At 43.8% G+C, this 21,550-nt stretch overlaps 1 protein-coding gene across 7 annotated transcripts in view; it reads left to right on the top strand.

Moving 5' to 3' along the window:
- Positions 1-21,550, top strand: part of ACOT7 (acyl-CoA thioesterase 7) — a 342,748-nt gene that overhangs the window by 210,331 nt on the left and 110,867 nt on the right. For 6 of the 7 annotated variants that reach the window (XM_075328840.1, XM_075328837.1, XM_075328835.1 and 3 more), the window contains 2 exons: positions 181-295; positions 16,364-16,378. In XM_075328840.1, the coding sequence (XP_075184955.1) occupies positions 181-295; positions 16,364-16,378 (130 nt within the window). The remainder of the gene's footprint in view (positions 1-180; positions 296-16,363; positions 16,379-21,550) is intronic. The other variant, XM_075328838.1, reaches the window with a different exon arrangement.

Consider the following 21,550-nt stretch of genomic DNA (forward strand, 5'->3'; position numbering starts at 1 on the left):
ATGTGTTCATGATCTCAATTGTTGTCATCCTCATTTCCATGACCTTCTCAATCTTCTTACTGGTTATATGTTTTTTTCTTTGTGGTCTTGGTTTTTTTTCCCCCTAATATGTCCAAAATAAGATAAAATCTCTATCCAGTCATCTTTTCAATGCTCAGACTTGTTTAACTCTTCTTGTAGTATGAAAAGCCCGAACAAGAAGAGGAAGGAAAGAAAAGATATGAAAACCAGAAGTTGGAACGTTTTGAAACAAAGAAGAAAAATGGCGAATATATTGTGCCTGTCGTTAACCCAGGTAATTTAATATATATATATTTTTTTTTCTTTTCGTAAAAAAATTGAGTATGGTTTATATCACTGAAGTGCCAACAGTAGGAAACCACTGGTCTAGAGTCATGTTTCTAAGCAAAGTGCTCTCTTGTCAAACAAATTACATCAGCATAAGCCAAAGGCTGTGATCTCTTGCGGTGCTGCCTAATAAGAGCACAGAATAAGGGCTGTGTGAGGACTTCTACAGACAAGTCCTCAATCCCTTGGAGTAAACGTACCACCTAGGCACCAGAAAATACATTGCCACTGCTTCTTGGTGACCCAAACATATCTATGATAGCAAAAAATTGCTGGTGTTTTTTTTACGAAGCCTTATTGACAGCTAGATCTGTAAGTCCCCAAGCGATTGTGTATGGCTACATAATCGTGGCCATGATTTATATTTAGAGTAAAGAACACATTACTGTTCAGATATTAAAGGGATTGCCCATTTTGGGATAATGAGGCCGATTCATAAAGACTAAGGGGTACTTTGCACACTACGACATCGCAGGTGCGATGTCGGTGGGGTCATGTCGAAGGTGACGCACTTCCTGCGTCGCTCTCGACATCGTAGTGTGTAAATCCTAGATAATACGATTAACGAGCTTAAAAGCGTCGTAATCGTATCATCGGTGTAGCGTCGGCGAATTCCATAATTACGCTGACGCGACGGTCTGATGTTATTCCTCACTCCAGCGGCAGCACACATCGCTGTGTGTGAAGCTGTAGGAGCGAGGAACATCTCCTACCTGCGTCCCGGCTGCAATGCGGAAGCAAGGAGGTGGGCGGGATGTTTACATCCCGCTCATCTCCGCCCCTCCGCTCCTATTGGCCGCCTGCAGTGTGACGTCGCAGTGACGACGCACGACCCGTCCCCTTAATAAGGAGGCGGTTCGCCGGCCAGAGCGACGTTGCACGGCAGGTGAGTATATGTAAAGCAGCCGTAGTGATAATATTTGCTACGGCAGCTATCACAATGATATCGCAGCTGCGACGGGGGCGGGTACTATCGCGCTCGGCATCGGTTTGCGATGTCGTAGTGTGCAAAGTACCCCTTAATATAAGTTCCTAGACCTCTGTCATATACTCACCTTTCACAGAAAAATAGGGGCCTGTGGAGAAAAAGCGCAATAGGGTCTTACCCCGGTAGACTAGGGGCGATATCACGGCAATCCTACTCACCAAGTAGGGTTGTGGCAGTCACAACACCTGTAACAGCATGTAATTGGTTCACGGCAGCAGTACCCCAGGCGGTAGATCACAGAGAGAGGTAGTAGAACGGGGCTTTCAAACACCGCGCCAATGATCACTGATGATATCTTGGATTAATGTAAACTTTTATTTTTCCACAGGTCTACGTGTTTCGGGAGGCTCCGCTCCCTTCCTCAGGACCGATAGGCATAAGATACATCAAATCTCCTTATCTTATGCCTACCGGTCCTGAGGAAGGGAGCTGAGCCTCCCGAAACGCGTAGACCTGTGGAAAAATAAAAGTTTACATTAATCCAAGATATCATCAGTGATCATTGGCGCGGTGTTTGAAAGCCCCGTTCTACTACCTCTCTCTGTGATATACTCACCTTTCGGCAGCTTCACCTTCTATCACTGCCGCTCTGGATGGTCTCCATCAGTTTGTGACCGTCTGGCGCCCTCCAGTGTTTCATGGAGCGCTGGAAGTCAGAGACTTCCCCCTCTATCACCGCCGCTCCGGATAGTCTCCATCAGTTTGTGACCGGCTGGCGCCCTCCAGTGTTTCATGGAGCGCGCCGGACACTCAATGCATCTCTATGGCCTCTTTTTGGCTCTCAAAGAAATGCATTGAGCAGTTGTGACATAACTTCTGACCTTCATCCCGTCAGAGGTTACTATCACAAGATGGCGCAGCAGAATTGGTAAATGGTGAAGACGGCGGAAGGCGAGTGTAAGACAGGGCTTAAATTTAAAGAACCACTCAAGCGCTAAATTAAAAAGAAACAAACGCTGAAGGACATGGTGGAGTACGATTAATGAATTTGGCACTTCTCCTCATAGACTACAGAGAGCTCCCTCCTGTCCATAGCGTGGCTGCTGGTGGACGGTCACATCCACCTCCTGTAATAGAAAAGTAGTTAAAGATAAATGGCTTTGCACAAAGGCTATAAAAAGCAAAAGTGGCAAAATTTGAAAGAAACCAATTGCATTTTTTTGTATATGTGATGAATTTGTTAGCTATGCTTGGCCATGCCTTCTTCCGGATAAGATCTAACAAAATTTCAAAAAGTTATGTAAAAATCTTTGGCAGGAATTGTTTGATGAATCGTCCCCTTAATTTTGCAGCATATAATGAAAAGTCAAATCTAGACAATCCCATCATATGTTGATGTCTTAGCCGGGGTAACCCCATGCAAGGGGAAAAGTGGTATGATGTGGCACTTGTGCAAAAGAATTGGCAACTACCGGTATGTGCTATGTGGATGTATCGGCTACCACAGTGTGAGCAACTCTGGCAGGTGCTTGGTCATAGCAGACCCTCGGGTTAGGGTCACCCTACTAAGATGTCTATATACCCAACAAGAACATGGACAGGGATTTCCCAGATCTGGCTGCCCTTCTTGATAGGTGGTACGAGAAGGGTCTCTTACTAATCATTGGCGTCAGAAAGATCTTTTCCCATTAATAGCCTTAATTAATTTTGGATTCCATTGTCCAAGGCAATGATGTATCTTGGCTTCTATTAGTACTGATAAGTATTAAGTTAATTAAGAGAACTACGCTTTACTTGCAGAATAAAATCTGTCCTACATTGTAGTTTCCAGTTGTGCTGAATGTGTTTTGTAGATTTCTTTTTTTAACCGTCCTCGTTTCTGGCTGAAGGCTGCAAGTCAAAAGATAAGTGTCTGTTCTGCTGCAAGGGACTTGTCAAGTTGTTATGTCTGCAGTCTTGACTGTTGTATAAAAAGTGACGAGAAACGAATTGATCTAAGCAGTTTCTCGGTGTTCGAGACAAGCGTGACCTTTGTTTTGTAGCTCGAGACCTTCTTGGTTATGTTTGGTCCAAATCTAGAGATGCTCTTCTGTCATTCAAATTAAGCCGCCTGCTTTTTCTTTCTTTATCAGAAAAATGTAAAAGGCAAAGGACGTCAGGCAGGAGTTGTCAGAGAGAAGGAGGAATGCATTTAAGTTGAAGGAATGGCTTGCAGATGATAACACTTTTTTGTATGAAAGATCTCGCTTTTTCTGTAAATCAACTTTTCCCTCCCTGTTAGTTTCACTTGGCTTTAAACCTCCAGCACTGACCAACATTTTGGGCCATTGTACATCTGCTGCTTTTCAGCATTCCACAAGGGATAAGCCAGCTGCTTTGGTCTGAACCCTGACAGGTTACAGAAGCCTCACTGTCTGTCTCCTTTTATTGATGGATCATTAATCCAGCGCCCATCATAAGTCATGTAATCCTCCTTACAAGGTCTCTTTAATAAGAACCTTCCATTATTGAGCACAGGAGATGGACATGACGCCTTGACCCTGGAATTGTAGATTCCGGAATTCCTCTGGAGACATCCCATCGCACGAATCCCTCCTTATCTAAACAATAATGACTCTGACACCATCTTTGGATAATTTTGGCCATAGCAGCCATTTTATTAAACAAATACATAACCAAAAATTTACCGTCCTTGAAGCTACAAAAACCTGGTGCTTCTCATGACCAAAACGTAAAACAACTTGCTGACAGCCGTTACCCACACAGGCTCTGGAGCACCAAAACACAAAGTGTTATTTTTCACCATTAACCAACACATATAGGGGCCTGAAAATCTCCACCAGGATACACCCAAAAATCACCAGGCAACCAGGCATTCCTTTCTAATTAGGGGTTCCATACTCGGATGGATCCACCAGACCAATTTAAACAACTTCAAGGTCCCACCAAAAAACTACCCAAAGCCACTACGAACTGATAAACTACCCCCCCACCCCTGACAATCCACTCATAAAAAAGTTTTTTCTCTAGGGAGGGCGGGCGCACTGTCCCACAAGAGCGGGAAAAGTGACAACACGTTGTCATCCTTTTAAAATGCTGTAGAGGGTCTACTTTTTAGCCCAGAAGAGATCAACTCCTCCCCTCCAATCCTGGTCATGCTTGCCTCTGCCCATGGCCTGGGGGTATTGCTACAGCCTGTCTTTACACTTGTTCATTGACGATGCAAAATCAAAAAGTGCTAATCCCATCAAGAACATTCATGACATACAATGCCTTGCGAAAGTATTCGGCCCCATTGAATTTTTCAACTTTTTTCCACATTTCAGCCTTCAAACATAAAGATAAAAAAAATTACATTTTATGGTGACGAATCAACAAAGTGGGACACAATTGTGAAGGTGAACGATATTTATTGTTTATTTTAATTTTTTGTAAAAATAATTAACTGAAAAGTGGGGTGTGGAATATTATTCATCCCCTTTACTTTCAGTGCAGCAAACTCACTCCAGAAGTTCATTGAGGATCTCTGAATGATCCAATGTTGTCCTAAATGACTGATGATGATAAATATAAGCCCCTGTGTGTAATCAAGTCTCCGTATAAATGCACCTGCTCTGTGATAGTCTCAGTTTTTTGTTTAAAGTGCAGATAGCATCATGAAGACCAAGGAACACAACAGGCAGGTCCGTGATACTGTTGTGGAGAAGTTTAAAGCCAGATTTGGTTAAAAAAAATATTTCCAAAACTTTAAACATCCCAAGGAGCACTGTGCAAGCGATCATATTGAAATGGAAGGAGTATCATACCACTGCAAATCTACCAAGACCCGGCCGTCCATCCAAACTTTCATCTCAAACAAGGAGAAGCCTGATCAGAGATGCAGCCAAGAGGCTCATGATCACTCTGGATGAACTGCAGAGATCTACAGCTGAGGTGGGAGAGTCTGTCCATAGGACAACAATCAGTCGTACACTGCACAAATCTGGCCTTTATGGAAGAGTGGCTAGAAGAAAGCCATCCCCACTGTCAAACGGGCTGGCAGCATCATGGTTTGGGCCTGCTTTTCTTCAGCAGGGACAGGGAAGATGGTTAAAATTGATGGGAAGATGGATGGAGCTAAATACAGGACCGTTCTTAAAGAAAACCTGTTGGAGTCTGCAAAAGACCTGAGACTGGGACGGAGATTTGTCTTTCAACAAGACAATGATCCCAAACATAAAGCAAAATCTACAATGGAATGATTCACAAATAAACGTATCCAGGTGTTAAAATGGCCAAGTCACAGTCCAGACCTGAATCCAATCGAGAATCTGTGGAAAGAGCTGAAAACTGCTGTTCACAAACGCTCTCCATCCAACCTCACTCAGCTCCAGCTGTTTACAAAGAAGAATGGGCAAGAATTTCAGTCTCTCAATGTGCAAAACCGATAGAGACATACCCCAAGCGACTGCAGCTGTAATCACAGCAAAAGGTGGCGCTAAAAAGTATTAACTTAAAGGGGCCAAATAATATTGCACACCCCAATTTTCAGTTTTTTATCTTTTATAAAAATTTAAAATAAGCAATAAATTTCGTTCAACTTCACAATTGTGTCCCACTTGTTGTTGTTGTTTCTTCACCATAAAATTTAAATTTTTTTTTCTTTATGTTTAAAGGCTGAAATGTGGGAAAAGGTTGAAAAATTCAAGAGGGCCGAATACTTTTGCAAGGCACTGTACATACAGGACATCTTTCACCTTCGGCGTCTTCATCTCTTTCCATAACATCAATAGACTTTAAAACAAAAAGGTACGGCACAAGCAGCCACCTTATTCTTCCTATACGCAAAGGTCCTAGTGCGGAGACCGGACCTCTAAAGCATTTGTTGCATATCTCGTGGATATAGAAAACACTAAAGAAAGGGCTGGCACCAAGATCATTTAAAGACCAGGCAAGAACAAATGTGCATGTCCGAAAAGTGTAACGAACAAATATAATCTCTCGCATTCGCTCTCCCCCCCCCCCCCCCGGAAAAAACAAAACACACCTTATGAAAGGATGGCACAACCAATATATAAGACGGAGTAACAAAGTTTTATTCTAGACAAATAGGAATTCATAAGCACAGTAGTTAAAATAAATTAAAGGGAAACTTCTGACAAAAGTGACCTTTGCGTTTCAATCCGGTTTTGTGCTACACTTTTTTTTTAAAAACAAAAAATAAAAAAATATTATACGTATGATTAGGCTGCGCCACCATAGTTGTAATCAGGTTCACCTGGTTTGGGTCCCACTCACATGTTCCGGCCCCCGCCCCTCACAGGCTGAACTCTTAGTTACGCCTCTGCCAGTAACACCTCTATACATAACTGATAATACAGGATCACTAGTCACAATAGGCTCTTAACAATAAACTTTACACTAGCTCATTAGCTGCTTCAATACAAAAGATAGAAAAGAGAGGGTTGGAGTCTGGTCATTGTGTACATGTGTTGTTTCCTGAAACTATAGGAAGCTAGAGTCTAAAAAAGCCCCTGTAGTCAGTGTGAAAATGACAAGCTTTTATTTTTTTAAGTTTTTTGTTTGTTTAATAAAGATTTTGATGTGGGAAAAAAACATTTCCCCCCACCCCCCAAAAAAAAAATTTTAATTATGGATGGGTGTATCAGCGGGGTCCAACCAGGTTTTTGGTTTGTGGTTTTTTTTTCTGCTTTATAATTTTTTTTTTTTTTAAAAAATGTACCGGCCCGGAATTGATCCCTGATATCTGCCCAGACGCCGGTTCCCTTATAAGTCTATGGGGACCCAAATCCGGAGCCTTAAAAAGGTGGTAGAAGGGATAAGGGGATTAGAGCAAGCACATTATACTTACCAGTCTCCCGTGCAGCTGTAACGCTACTTCTGGGGCTGCTGATCAACCTCATGCATATGCACTGCTTCCTCTGCCCACTGACATTCTCAGCGTCTATGGTTGCAGTGAGACTGCACCTTCACCATTTGTGATTGGTTGTAGTCAGACACGCTATCACAGATGCTGTCTGTGTCCCTATCGTGATGTAAAAATACATAAAAATTAGTGTAGGGTAGCCCCATATTATAATACCCAGCACAGATAAAACATACGGCTACAGGCTGTAGCCCCCAGCCATGTGCATATCTTGGCTGTGTATCAAAATAAGAGTGACCGTATGCAGCATTTTTAATTATTTAAATAATTTTAAAAAATGGCTTGCGTTCCCTCCCAATTTTGATACCCAGCCATGATAAAGCCAAGAGCTGAAGAGCTGGTATTCTCAGGCTGGAGAGACCCATGGTGATTGGGCCCCCAGCCAAAAAATAACAAGCTTCAGCCGCCCAGAATTGTCAATTCCAGATCTTTACCCGGCCACCCTGATTGCCCTGGTGCAATGGCAAATCAGTGGTAATAAGGGGTTAATGACAGCTCTCAGTTGCCACGAAGCCCTAGATTAGTAATGGGGAGGGTCAAAAAAAAATCCTTTATTTGAAATAAAATAAAAAAAATCCCTCTTTGTCCAATTTATTAACCCCCAAAACACCCAGTTCCAATGTAATCCATATGATGTCCAACAACTCGACTTCCAGCTCGGCTACATACTGAAGGCACAGCGTGCAAGCATAGAATATGTCCGCATGCTGTGGGCTTCAGGCAGAGACTGAGCCACAGCTGTGATGTCAGTTTATTTGCTGTGACCTCAGGTGAGGTCACGAAGTTCAGACCATCTTCACCAAAAAAATCACATCAAAACCACATGCATTATGATGCGGTATTGATTTGATTTTTTTTTTGGCAGGAGGCATAGATTGGGTGAAGGAATATGATGTAAATATTTGAGCATCAAATCTGCGTCTCTTGGCAAAAAAAACACGTGGTTTTCTGCTAGAAGATGGAAGTCTGTGAACTCAGTGACCTCACTGAGGTCACTGAGTTTAATGAGGTTGCCTGAGGTCAGTTTACCAATGGTCACAGGTGGAAGACCTTGGGAATCTCCACCTGTGACCACAAGTAACCTGAGTGACGTCACTATTCATCACGCAGTTAAGTTTCTATCTGAAACTCACAGTGGGCGGTCATAATCTATGCCCACGCACTCTGCCTCCAGTATTGTAGCAGAGCTTGACTAGTCATGGGACCCCATGTGGATTACATTGGACCTTGGTGTTTTGGGGTTAATGAAGGGGTGAAAGTAGTTGTTTTGGGGTTTTTTTGTCTTTTACTTAAAATAAAGGATTTTTTCAGTGTTTTTCTTTTCACTTACAGTTTAGAAGTGTGGAGGGTCTCAGACACCCCCATTACTAATCTAGGGCTTAGTGGCAGCTGTGAGCTGCTATTAACACCTTATTACTAGGGATGAGAGAATGTATTCGCCACTATTCGGTATCTGACGGATAACAGGCTATTCACGCCATTCGGTATCCGACGAATAAAACAACATCCGTTCCGATACTTTCATTTTCATTTCTGACTTCCTGGCGCCAGAGAGAGAGAGGGAATGCTGTTTCTGTCTATTCCCATCCATTTCAGCCTTTTCCTTTTTTTTTTTGCTGACAGTCCATTTAAACTGGAAGCACCCCTTTAGAGAATCCCCCCTTTTTAATCTGGGTATAAACTAGATGACTCATAATTTATTTAATTTTTTTTATGTTTATCATAGTACAGAAAAGTTATATTTAGCTGAACCAGTCTGCAGCCTTGATTACATAAATTGTGAAGGGTCCTGAGGGTTGGGGTGTTTTTCTCTGCAAATTGTTTAACTTTATTCTTAAGCGGGCTTTACACGCTACGATATATCATACGATATGTCGTCGGGGTCATGTTGTTAGTGACGCACATCCGGCACCATTTGACATATCGTAGCGTGTAACAGCTACGAGCGAGTGTGAAGGAGAAAAAATACTCACCTTATTGTTGCTCGTTGACACGTCGCTCATTTTCAAAATATCGAACGTCCTTCTGTGCTCCGGTTGTTCATCGTTCCCGAGGCAGCACACGTCGCTCCGTGTTACACCCCGGGGAACGATGAACTGCAGCTTACCTGCGTCCCGCCAGCAATGCGGAAGGAAGGAGGTGGGCGGGATGTTTACATCCCGCTCATCTCCGCCCCTCCGCGTCTATTGGCCGGCGGCTGTGTGACGTCGCTGTGATGCCGAACGCCCCTCCCCTTCAGGAAGAGGATGTTCGTCGCCCACAGCGAGGTCGTTTGGGAGGTAAGTCCGTGTGACGGGGGTTACAACATTGTGCGACATGGGCAACAAATTGCCCGTGCTGCACAAACAATGGGGGCGGGTACGATCGCAAATTCGATCGCACGATTAATTGCAGTGTGTAAAGCAGGCTTTAGGCTCTGTGCGCATTGGGAAATGGAATTTTCTTGAGAAAATTCCGCATTCCCTCAAAGATTACCGCACCCGCGGTAAAAACCCGCGGGAAACCGCACCCGAAAACCGCATGCGGTTTGCCGCGGTTTGCTGCGGTTTTACCGCGGTATTATTCGCGGTATTGCGGCTGTTTTGCCGCGTGCGGGTTGGGATGTGCTTTATTGCATTCAATGCAATAAAGCACATTGAAGAAAAAAAAAAAAAAAATACATTTAATTCTGATAGTAGATAGACAGAAGAATAGATAGAGGGATAGATAGATAGACAGAGGGATAGATAGAGAACAGATCGCTGCATTTCCCACGGTCGGCAGTGAGTTCACATTACCGGCCGTGGGAAATGACCGGTAATTACCTCTGCTGTCTGCTGCATTCAGCCTGTGTCTGTGACAGTCGCGGCTGGATGGAAGCAGTGCAGGATGTGGATTATGTCGGACCTGTGGATTACGTCGGAGCTTTGGATTACGCCGGAGCTTTGTTTGGGGGGGGGTTAATAAAATGGTGAACGAGGCTTGTTGGTTTTAATTAAAATAAAGGATTTTTCGGTGTCTGTGTTTTTTTCACTTTACTTATGGGTTGATCATGTCAGCTGTCTCATAGACGCTGCCATGATCAAGCCTGGGGTTAATGGCGGTGGTCCCCCATCACCATTAACCCCTTGTATTACCTTGCCACCACTGCTACACGGTGGCAAGAAGAGCCGAGGACACGCCGGTATTGCCGCATAATGTATGCGACAGTCCCGGGGCAGCTGCGGCTGATATTCTCGGCTGCCGGAGGGGGAGTGAGGCGGGGGACATTAACCCTGCCCCTCTCCCTCCCCAGCCTGAGAATACCGGGCCGCCGCTGTGTGCTTACCTCGGCTGGACGGTAAATATGCAGCGGAGCCCACGTTCTTTTTTTCCTATATTTCCGTTTTATTTCTATGTGTCTGTGTCTATGTGTTCTATGTCTGTGATGTGTTCTGTGTCTGTGATGTGTGTGTGTTTACTCTCTGCACGGCTTCCTCTTCCTGTAATGACATCACTTCCCTGCAAAACCGCAAGCAAGTGATGTACATTACCGGAGGTAAACCGCGAAATACCGCAGGGAATAACGCAGGAAAACGCAGTGAACCGCACAGAATTTGCTGCCTGCGTTATTCCCTGCGGGATTTCATGATTAACATTGAGTCAATGGAGTGAAATCCCGCAGCGATGTGCGGAAAAGAAGTGACATGCACTTGTTTTTGCTGCGGGATTCCCGCAGCAAAACATGCAGCTGTCAAATTCCGCCCAGTGCGCACAGGATTTTTTTTCTCCATAGGATTTGCTGGTGATTCACTGCAGAGATGTTATGAACATTTTCTGCAGCGAAACATGCAGCAAAACCGCAAAAAATCCGCGGCAAAATCCGGTAAGTGCGCACATAGCCTTAGACTAAAGAAATCCATGGCAAAAATCTTTACAGCTCTTGTAACCATTTTAAAATTCAGTTTTTAATTTTTTTTTTCTTCTTTTATCTCTTTGTGGTCTCTATGCCTTATTTTAGAAAATGTGGATGTTCACAGCTTCAGTAGCTGCATGAGTTCCAGACAGTTAGCAGGCCGGCTTTCAGACCAGCTCATTTTGATGACTCTTTAGAAGTGTCCTTCCCTCCAATAAAAAAAACCCCATCCAAATTAAATGGATTGAAGCAGAAATCTTCCAAAAGCTATTTAAAGTCCACTGCACTTTCAAGTGACTTTACAGACTAAGCTGTAATGTGTGCGTATAAGAAGAATAACACTATTTCTGTCCATTTTATATAACTTATACCCTGCTATTTTAGCAGTTATCCACTCTTCAGTAGATGCCTCGGCAGTTTCTTGTCTTTTTTTTGCTTTTGTTTTTCTCCAACTTCTCCATAGATTTATATAACAGAAATGTGATCCCTGCAGACAGATTTGTAAACCGATTTAGAGTAGTTTTGGAATATAAAAAATCAGTGCAATTAAAAAGTGGTTAATAACTGGGCAAAGAGGCATTTTTCTGCAACATGTGTTACAAATTTTCTTATCTTCCCATGCACTTTTCAAATAAGTAAACCTATTTTCAATAAAAAAAAATAAAGTTTTGCAGAATCTTTTCTCACAAAAATATACATCAATCTGATCAGCTCCTTTTGCTCTATAACCTCCTGCCTGCAGATCAACATGACAATCTTCCTTTAAAAGAAACCTGTCACCTACTCACCTGCGGGGCGGTCCATTATGGAAAGGTTCAATGGGCGTTGCTGTTTTCAAGTCCGGCGCCTCCTCTATCCTTGCTGTTTTTGAGTCTGGCGCCTCTTCTATCCCTGCTGTTATCAGGTCTGGCGCCTCCTCTATCTTTGCTGTTCTCGAGTCCGATGTCTCTTCTGTCCTTGCTGTTCTCGGGTCCGATTCCTCTATCCTTGATGTTCTGGAGTCCGATGCCTCCTCTATCCTTGCTGTTCTCAAGTCCGGCGCCTCGTCTATCCTTGCTGTTCTCGGGTCCGACTCCTCCTCGCTGTTCTCGTGTCCGCCTCCTCCTCTATCCTTTCTGTTCTTGGGTACGGCGCCTCCTCTATTCTTGCTGTTCTGGAGTCCGGTGCCTCCTCTATCCTTGCTGTTCTGGAGTCTGATGCCTCCTCTATCCTTGCTGTTCTGGAGTCCGGCGCCTCCTCTATCCTTGCTGTTCTGGAGTCCGGCGCCTCCTCTATCCTTGCTGTTCTGGAGTCCGGCGCCTCCTCTATCCTTGCTGTTCTGGAGTCCGGCGCCTCCTCTATCCTTGCTGTTCTGGAGTCCGGCGCCTCCTCTATCCTTGCTGTTCTGGAGTCCGGCGCCGCCTCTATCTTTGCTGTTCTCTGGTCCGGCGCTTCCTCTATCCTTGCAATCGCCGTCCTCCTTGCTTCGTGTGGATGACGCATCCTATGTCATCCAGGCAGGCCAGCATTGCACTCCTGTGCATGCGCACTTTTGTTCTGCTTTGCTGAGGGCAGAACAAACTAATGCGCAGGTACGGGAGGAAAGGTCAAAGACAGTCCGTACCTGCACATTACGGTACTTTGCTGTGCCCTCAGTAGGGCAGGGCAAAGTGCGCATGCGCGGGAGCGCAATGAGGGGCACTGTGTGGATGACGCCGAACACATCATAAACGAAAAGCAAGGAGGACGGCGATGGACAAAAGAGAGGAGACACCGGTCCTGAGAACAGCAAGGATAGAGGAGGCACCGGTCCTGAAAACAGCAAGGATAGAGAAGGCGCCGGTCCCGAAAACAGCAAGGATTGAGGAGGAGCCGGTCCCGAGAACAGTGACGCTCATCGGACTGGATTGTATAGGACTGCCCTGTGGGTGACAGGTTGCGTTTAACTATTTCCATTGACTAACTGTTAATTTGTGCAGATAAAATCTAGTTAACAGCTGTCTCCATACGGTGAAGCTTGTTGAGATATACTTGTAAATTTTGCCTGTTTTTTTGGGAAAAAATCTGACAGATCACATCTCCTGCTGTAACCTGAAACCTGTAATATGACAATAATCTTGTCGGGAGGGCGCTGTTGGCGATTTCGTCTGGTGTTTATTTTCTGTGAAGACTCCAGTAAACAGAAACCACATGAATCTGATCCCATGTGCCAAATACAATATTTTATTACTTTGTACATCGAGAGTGAAGTTTGAGATCTCTGTGGTAACCAGATCTCGTAAGCAGCTGGCGCTGGTGTTTATTGCTTTTGCAGTTCCTGTGGGTATTGACACTGGTAGGTAATACAAAAAATATTGGTCATTTATATAACAGGAAGAATAACCTTTACTAGAAGGAGATTGATACTGCTAATGCAGCTGGGCTCGTGGCTTATCACTCTGATTACCCAGATTTTTCCATTCCGTGCGTAACGCGGGCTCCACTGTGGTATCGATTACAGAATATATTACAGGGTGGCTTAAGTGGAAATTTCCAAAATCGGACGAGAATTTGCTGCGATCAGTATGCAGGCTTTTATTTATTTAAAGGGGTTGGTTACGTTGGACAATTCCTTTTTACGTCCTTCCGCTTGGATCCTAGGGACCACTTGTTATATTTTGGGAACTGTGAGAAAGTCTTTAATATACCTATAGCACCAATGCATGTAAAATGTAGCATGTAAAGGTGTCCATTTCGATCAATGGCATCTCCATGTAGTGGGATCCTCAGAGGGAGACACAAACCTTTGGCTCATCTTCAACTTATTCGTGAAAGTCTCCTTTTAAAGGATATGTACAAGTTATCCACAGGATAGATGATAACTGTAAAGCTCATGGCCGGTTTAGGGGCTGCGAGCGGGATCAGCGGACCCACTGGACCACAAGGGAGACTCGGGCTTTCCTTTTAGTGAGAGGGGCTTCACTAAGCGCCCACCGCGAGGCGGATGCCGGGTACCACTCCCAGGACAATGACTGAGACAGTGGCACCTGACCCCTATGGCAAGTGACGGACGCAGATACAGACACAGCTGTAGGCAGGTACAGAACAGGTATGGTGGGCACGGCAGGGACAGATAGATATGGGAAGCCAGACTCAAGTACAGGTGACTGACACAAGGATAACGGGACCTCACCACTAGCTACACACAGGATACTGATTAACTCAAGATGTTGCGCAGGCACCTCCCCTAATGGGAGGGTGCCTTAAATACACTGTACCTCTCAGCCATAGGCTAAGAGACATTTCCTGGAAATAGCACGCAGGCCGTTTAAGAGGAGGGGTGGTGCGCGTGCCATAAGCACACTTTTGACTTGTTCTTAGTGTCTCAATAAAGACTTGGATGTTTTAATTACCGTCTCTGGAGTGGTGACAAGCACAGCGAGAAAATACGGTCTCCCTTGGTGCTCCTATCTAAGCACACTCTCGGGAGACCTTGGCTGCTCGTCCCAGGAGAGGAAGAAGGCGGTAGTACATATGGATGGATGAGGGGAGTGCAGGGGAGGATACGACCCGGCCGGGGCAGTGAGTAAGTCGGCATCCCTCCAGAGATGCCGGCGCTACAATAACTTACTGATCAATGGAAGACTGATCCCAGGGACCTGCACTGATTAGTAGAATGGGGCATTTTTATGTTTGTTAGAATGGAGTAGCAGTGCGTCTTTTACACCACCGCTCCATTCATTCCCTATGCGGCTGCCGACATAGAGGATGAGGGGAGCATCGGTCAGGCATCTGACCTTCTATTCCATTTTATAATGGTGATAAAAGTTGCCTGTTGAGGATTAATAAAAAAAAAAAAAAATCTTGTTCTGCTTATTGGTCCAGATCCCAGCGGTCAGACCCCATTGATCAATACGTTATCCTTAGAGATGGGCAAATAGTAACTATTCGTGTTCAGATTATTCGTAACAAATCCCAAAGTACTATTCCAGTATTTGTCCCGAATAACGAATCTAATGCAAGTCAATGGAGAACCCGAGAATTTTTGTTCTTGTGACGAATACTGGAAGTGTACTCAGTATTCGGTAAGCATTATCCAAACACGAATAGTTACTATTCACCCATCACTAATTATTCCCTTTCCTAAAGACTCATGATAGCTTGTTTACTCTGGACAACTCCTTTAACTCTGAATGCCCTAGTACAGTTTTGGGGCAAAGTTTTCTGCACCAATAGCTGTAGTTTGGATCATTGGAACCAGATGGCTACAACCGCTTTGGATTTCACCCACCATACTATCTCTACTGACCAAGTAAATAAGGAGATGTAATATTTTCAGGTCAGTAGGAGCTCTGCATATGTGAAAAAATAATTGTAGCCTCTGCTCTTTATCTAGCACTGCTACAACTTTAGGGCGGCGTTACACGCAACAATTTATCGTGTGATCGCATGAGCGATCGCACCCGCCCCCGTCGTTTGTGCAGCACGGGCAATTAATTACTCATGTTGCACAAAGTCGTTAAACCCCTGTCACACGTACTTACCTCCCTAACGACGTCGCTGTGGGCGGCGAACATCCTCTTCCTGAAGGGGGAGGGATGTTCGGCGTCACAGCAACGTCACATAGCGGCCGCCCAATAGAAGCGGAGGGACGGAGATGAGCGGGACGTAACATCCCACCCACCTCCTTCCTTCCTCATTGCCGGCGGGACGCAGGTAAGTTGTTGTTCATCATTCCCGGGGTGTCACACGTAGCGATGTGTGCTGACGCAGGAACGACAAACAACTGGCGCGCAGAAGGAGGAACGACATTATGGAAATGAACGACGTGTCAACGAACAACGATAAGGTGAGTATTTTTGCTCGTTCACAGTCGTACGGAGGTGTCACACGCTATGATATCTCTAACGATGCTGGATGTGCGTCACGAATTCCGTGACCCCGACGACATATCGCCCGATATATTGTACCGTGTAACGCCACCCTTAGTCATGGTCCCAGTAGTCGGACCCCCACCAATCAGATATCCTATCCATGTACTGTACCATCAATGGTGGGAATACCCCTATGTTTATAGTAGTTATATCAGCAGATTGTATATTAATATCTTATTTTAGTGATAGTTCCCTTTCCCTAAACATTACATTTAGCCATCTCGTTTTGCACTGTCTAATATTCCAGACTAGTGAATAATCTGGCACGTTTTCTAATCCCAGTGACCCCAGAATTTTTATTTTTTATTTATTTATTTTTTTTAATGGCTGTATTTCAGGACCATTACTCATAAAACCTAAATGTTTTTTCTTGTTTATACATTTTATTGCTTCAGACAGACAAAATAAAGGTAAGTGATCGATTATATGGATATTGTGTTTTTGTATCAGTACTCATCAATAAAGAACACAATGTTATACTTTCTGCAATAAAATAAAAAATATACAATGTGAGAATTAAACTTTTTTAAGCAGAAGAAGAATTACGGCTCTGTCAGACCGCTGTATTAAATGTCTGTGTACAAAACTAACGATACAGAGCAAGGACCAAGCCAATGTGGTAGTTTTTTTTTTGTTGGGGGGGGGGGGTTTATAGACAGACTTATAGTTCCCGTGAAAAAAAAAAATCGCAACATTCCGTTCTTGGATCCGTCTTCAGACCTGCCCATTATAGGTCAATGGGTCTGTAAAAACTGGATCACATAAGAGTTACCATCCATATGTCATACATTTTTGTTTTTTTATGCACGCATGTACTTATTAAATTGTTCATGTACAAATTGGATCCCCTATGGAAATACAAAACAGACATACCGATGGCACACAGACAAAGAATGAATGTATGGATACAACACAGATGTAAAAGCATCAGTTTTATTTTCATGATGAAAAATGGACAGTTTTATAAATGCTCATTGTGACGCTAGTCACTACAGGGACAAGTCATGAGGCAGGGTTGTCAAACGTTCCAGGGTCGGATACAATGAAAGCACATCAAAGATTAAGGTGATGGACAGAGTTGTAGGCAGTTCACGGTCTGGAGTCAGAATACGTGGAGAACAGCGGATCAGAAAAAAGGGACAAGGCAAATGGAAGGTCAGATGAAGTCCAAGGTCTGGCAGCAATAGGTCAGAACACAGAGCGCAGATAAACTAGGCCAACAAGCACCACTGAGCAGAATGCTATGACTAGAAGTGTTTTGGGATAAACTGCTGAGCTAAGTAGCTGGGTAATCACAGAAAACAGGGAACTCTTGAAGAAACCCAACACCTCCAAGTATCAAATTGGACAACTGAGTTGTCACTCACCAAGCTGACAGCTCAGCACACCCTGATTCCATAGAAGCCCAGACAGTCACTCAATGCATCCAAGACACACTGAGCGGAGGAATTGTGATAGTACCCACTCTTCTAGGGGAGCCACCAGACTTCTCAGGAAACTTACGATGGAAGGCCCTGACCAAATGATTGACCCTCACAGAACAAGCTGGAACCCAGGATCTCTCATTGGGTCAGTATCCCTTACAATCAACCAGATATTAGAGAGAATTCTTGACCCTCCGAGAATCCACGATCCTCTGCACCTTGTACTCTAAACCTCCATTAAAAGAAACAGGAGGAGGCGGGGATGAGGGAGAAAACACTAAAGTGACAAATTATTTTAACAAGGATCTGTGAAAAACGTTAGGGACTCAAAAAGGATAAGGGAGTTCCCATCTAATGACAACTGGATTAACCACCTCCAGAATCTCCTACGGGCCAATATATTTAGGCCCCAACTTTGTTGATTGCACCTTTTTAGCTAAATATTTTTAAAGATCACCAAAACATATCTCTTACTTTGAAGATGGGGACTGCGAACCACTTCGTATCGACTTTGCTTTTTGGCCACCCAGATATTCTTTCGATCCTCCCTCCAGATATCTCAGAATTTCTGTATGGCTACCTCTACTGTAGGACACAAAGAACTCATCCTGGAAAATTCACCTAAATGAAGATGAAAACCATAATTACAAAAGAAAGGTGAGGTTCCAGTGGACTGAATGTCCCAATTTTTAAAACCGAATTCTGCAAGAGGTAAAAATGAAGACTAGTCCTAATACTGAGCCAAAACGAAACATCTTAAAAGTGCGACAACAACTTATTTGTCCTCTCTGACTGCTGTTTTCAGGGTGATAAGCAGAGGAAAATGACAACTCAATCTCAATTTTTTTTTTTTACAAAATGTTCTCCAAAATTTAGAAACAAATTGCACCCCCTTATCAGATACAATGTTCAGATGGATTCCATGAAATCTTACCACAATTGATAAACAACTTGGTAAGCATTTCAGCATTTGGTAACCTGATAACGGAACGAAGTGGGCTTGTTTACCGACATCAGTCAACTACCACTCAAGTCACAGATTTGCCACCAGGCAAATATGTAATGAAATACATGGACGAAGGAGTCCACATTCTTTCTGGAGTTGGCAATGGTGTAAATTCCCCAGCCTACCGACTGACAGACTTTAACAAGTGCACAAGTTTCACAAGCAGATAAAAAATTGTTAATGTCATGATATATGGTTGACCACTTAATGATCTCACATGTAAGGGTGCTGATCTTAGGTTTTGGTCGCCTGATGCAGTTGCGGCCTTTTAATAAATTGAAAGTGTTTTATCTCTGCTCCTGTTTTTATCCAGCCCGATCTCCCGAAGCAGTTCATTGTGGAGGTGGATGCTTCTGAAATTGGGGTAGGGGCTGTATTGTCTCAATATCCCGAAACATTGACCAACTTACGGCCATGTGCCTTTTTCTCCAGGGAATTCTCTTTTGCTGAGAGAAAATATGATGTTGGAAATCATGAGTTAATCACTGTCCAAATTAGCTTTTCAAGAATGGAGACATTTTTTGGCTGGAGCTATTAATCAAATCAAGGTTGTGATGGATCATAAAAATTTAGCTAATATGAATCTGTCAAGCGGTTTACCAAATGACAGGCCAGATGATCCTTATTTTTTCTCTATATTTCATTTTTCTATCATGTTCAGGTCAGAGTCTAAAGGGTGCTTTACACGCTGCGATATCGCTAGCGATTGCTAGCTATGTCGAGCACGATAGCACTCGCCCCCGTCGTACGAGCGATATGTGGTGATCGCTGCCGTAGCGAACATTATCGCTACGGCAGCGTCACATGCACATACCTGTGCAGCGACGTTGCTGTGACTGCCAAACAATCTCTCCTTCAAGTGGGAGGTGCGTTTGGCGTCACAGCGACGTCACTGTGACGTCACTAAGCAGCCGGCCAATAGAAGCGGAGGGGCGGAGATGAGCGGGACATAACATCCTGCCCACCTCCTTCCTTCCGCATTGCCGGTGGAGGCAGGTAAGGAGATGTTCGTCGCTCCTGCGGTGTCACACATAGCGATGTGTGATGCCGCAGGAACGACGAACAACATCGCTACGTACGAGACAATGATTTTTGGTGTTTGGACGACCTCTCCAAAACCAATGATTTTTGTCTCTTTTGCGATCGTTTAATGTCGCTCGTATGTGTTACACGCTGTGATGTCTCTAACGACGCTGGATGTGCGTCACAAACACCGTGACCCCGACGATAAATCATTAGCGATATCGCAGCGTGTAAAGTACCCTTAAGTATATAAGGGCTGATGCTTTGTCACGCAGCCTTGATTCTTTTTCTCCTCCGAAAGCTCCATCCTCCATTCTTCATGATGGTATTGCAGTTTCCATGGTATCCTTGGAATTGGAAGCAGAGATCCATGAAGCTTAGTTGTTGGCTCCTTCTACTACTCCAGGATCCAAATTGTTTGTTCCTGTGCATTCCTGAGATTGCATCTTATTGCACGAATTTCATGATTCCGTTATGAGTTGTGACCCTAGGGTCACAGCTACCCAGAAAGCTATTGCTAGATAAACTAGGCGAACAAGCACCACTGAGCAGAATGCTATGACTGGCAGTGTCTGGGATAAACTGCTCAGCTAAGTAGCTGGGCGATAACAGAGAAAACGGGGAGTACCTGAAGAAGCTCAGCACCTCCCAGTATTAGATTGGACTACTGAGCTGTCACTCAGCACACCGACAAATCAGCATCCCCTAACACCAGATTGGATTAATGGGCTGTCACTCAGCTCAGCACTCACTGATTCAATAGAACAGCAAACAGTCACTCGTTGCGGCCAAGATGCACTGAGTGGAGGAATCGTGACACTCATCTGAACAAAGTCTGAGATTAATGGGGGTTTTTTTTTACAGTAAATCCACTTATTTGATGTTCCAGGTTTATCCCTAGTTTAACTTTGTTCACTTCATCTTGGGATCTGTATTCATGTGCTATAAAGTGTCCAGCATCCTGCTGATTTTCTGTAACTGTATACAGCTTTTCCTGCAAAATCTATTCATTATGAAGATGTAAGAATAAAATAGAGATACCTCATGGGATAGCACATCAATGTGAAAGAAGAAGACCTCGGCGTGGATATGTTCCAGCCTTGTATTCCAGCACAGGAATTTGAGGACGTACAGCAGTAATAGTTGGTCTGTAGGGTGATGGAGATTTGGAAGAAACCAAGGTTCCAGTTAGTTACAGTTCTGCTTTGGTGAAACTGAAAGACTCAATCGGAAGAAGCAGCTGTGACACTACCGACCCTTAGACACATAATTATCAATCATGATTATCAACATGACTTTTTTTTTTTCAGCACTACGTGTTTTGGTGTTTTCCTGGACCATATGTCTGCTGAATAGCTGGTGGTTATTCTCTATTGGTATCTGCTCATCAACAAAGTTATATATCTTGTATATTCATTACTGAGAGGCCAAGCTAAAGCCTGGATTTTTGGAGATTATTCAGACTTCAGTCATCGTCCAGAATCCAGATTGACTACAATTTTGGTGCCTTCCTACCTTTGTTATTCCTATAGAGCACAACGAGGCTAAAATGAAAATGTGACTTGTCGACACGGGCTTCTTTATCAATAGTACAGTTCATCATTCCATTAAATCAAAAGGGTCACGTTGGGTAGACCCCACAAATCTAACATTATTTAAATACCGCATGCATGATGGCCACCCCAATTTGATGGTGACTTTGTAGCTAATAATTTAGCACTGAGGTCCAATTCTTACAAGATGATTTACAAATAATATTTTAGACCTTTTGAGTGATATTATCTATATGCCAAAAAGGAACATAAAGGATCCCGATGCAGTTATAGATGAATGACGACATGTCCTTTATAGTTGGAGGGTAACCTGTAGGTCCATGTACAGTGGAACCTTGGTTTAAGAGTAACTTGGTTTGAGAGCGTTTTGCAAGACAAGTAAAGCTTTTTACAAATGTGTAACTTGGTTTAAGAGCAGTGATTTGCAAGAAGAGTAAATACTCACTGTGCACACGTCTGGTTCTGTCCTTTCACCGTGCCCTAACCCGCTGAGGAGGTAACTTTCTCTACATATGTACTGTATACAGTATATCATTGCACAGTATATACTATAAAGTATGTCTATTAATTTGCATT

Source organism: Anomaloglossus baeobatrachus, chromosome 11 (genome assembly GCF_048569485.1).
Source record: "Anomaloglossus baeobatrachus isolate aAnoBae1 chromosome 11, aAnoBae1.hap1, whole genome shotgun sequence".
Taxonomy (NCBI): domain Eukaryota; kingdom Metazoa; phylum Chordata; class Amphibia; order Anura; family Aromobatidae; genus Anomaloglossus; species Anomaloglossus baeobatrachus.